The sequence below is a fragment of the Penaeus monodon genome, chromosome 23 (assembly GCF_015228065.2).
Source record: "Penaeus monodon isolate SGIC_2016 chromosome 23, NSTDA_Pmon_1, whole genome shotgun sequence".
Taxonomy (NCBI): domain Eukaryota; kingdom Metazoa; phylum Arthropoda; class Malacostraca; order Decapoda; family Penaeidae; genus Penaeus; species Penaeus monodon.
The window spans coordinates 20,467,845-20,468,191 of NC_051408.1; the positions used below are offsets into that span (position 1 = coordinate 20,467,845).

General features: G+C 60.8%; 1 protein-coding gene across 1 annotated transcript in view; it reads left to right on the forward strand.

Annotated features, from left to right (window-relative positions):
* The window catches only part of LOC119587885 (secretory phospholipase A2 receptor-like), an 18,911-nt gene that overhangs the window by 17,772 nt on the left and 792 nt on the right, over positions 1–347 (forward strand). The window contains exon 4 of the mRNA XM_037936592.1: positions 31–201. Coding sequence (XP_037792520.1) covers positions 31–201 — 171 coding nt within the window. The remainder of the gene's footprint in view (positions 1–30; positions 202–347) is intronic.

The following is a 347-nucleotide window of genomic DNA, read 5'->3' on the forward strand; positions in this document are numbered from 1 at the left end:
TGAGTCTTGACACAAGGTCCTCTCCGCCAGACTGCCCGAGGTCCTACACGGACGTGGGCGGGAGGTGCGTGAAACTGCACAAAGTGCCGGCGGCCTCATGGGCGGACGCCGACGACCTCTGCCGCGAGGACGACGCCGAACTAGCCCGGCCGCGCACCGCCCTCGACACCCGCGACTTCGTGGGGCGGCAGCTGCAGGCGGGTAAGGCGGGGCCCGGTGGGGGGGGGGGGTACGGCCTCTTCACCAACGCTTTCATCTGGTTGTTCCTTAGAGCTGAGGTTTCTAAACTAAATACAAATGAGAATGATAAAATCTACTGCTCGCTTGTACACCCATTATGTTGAAAT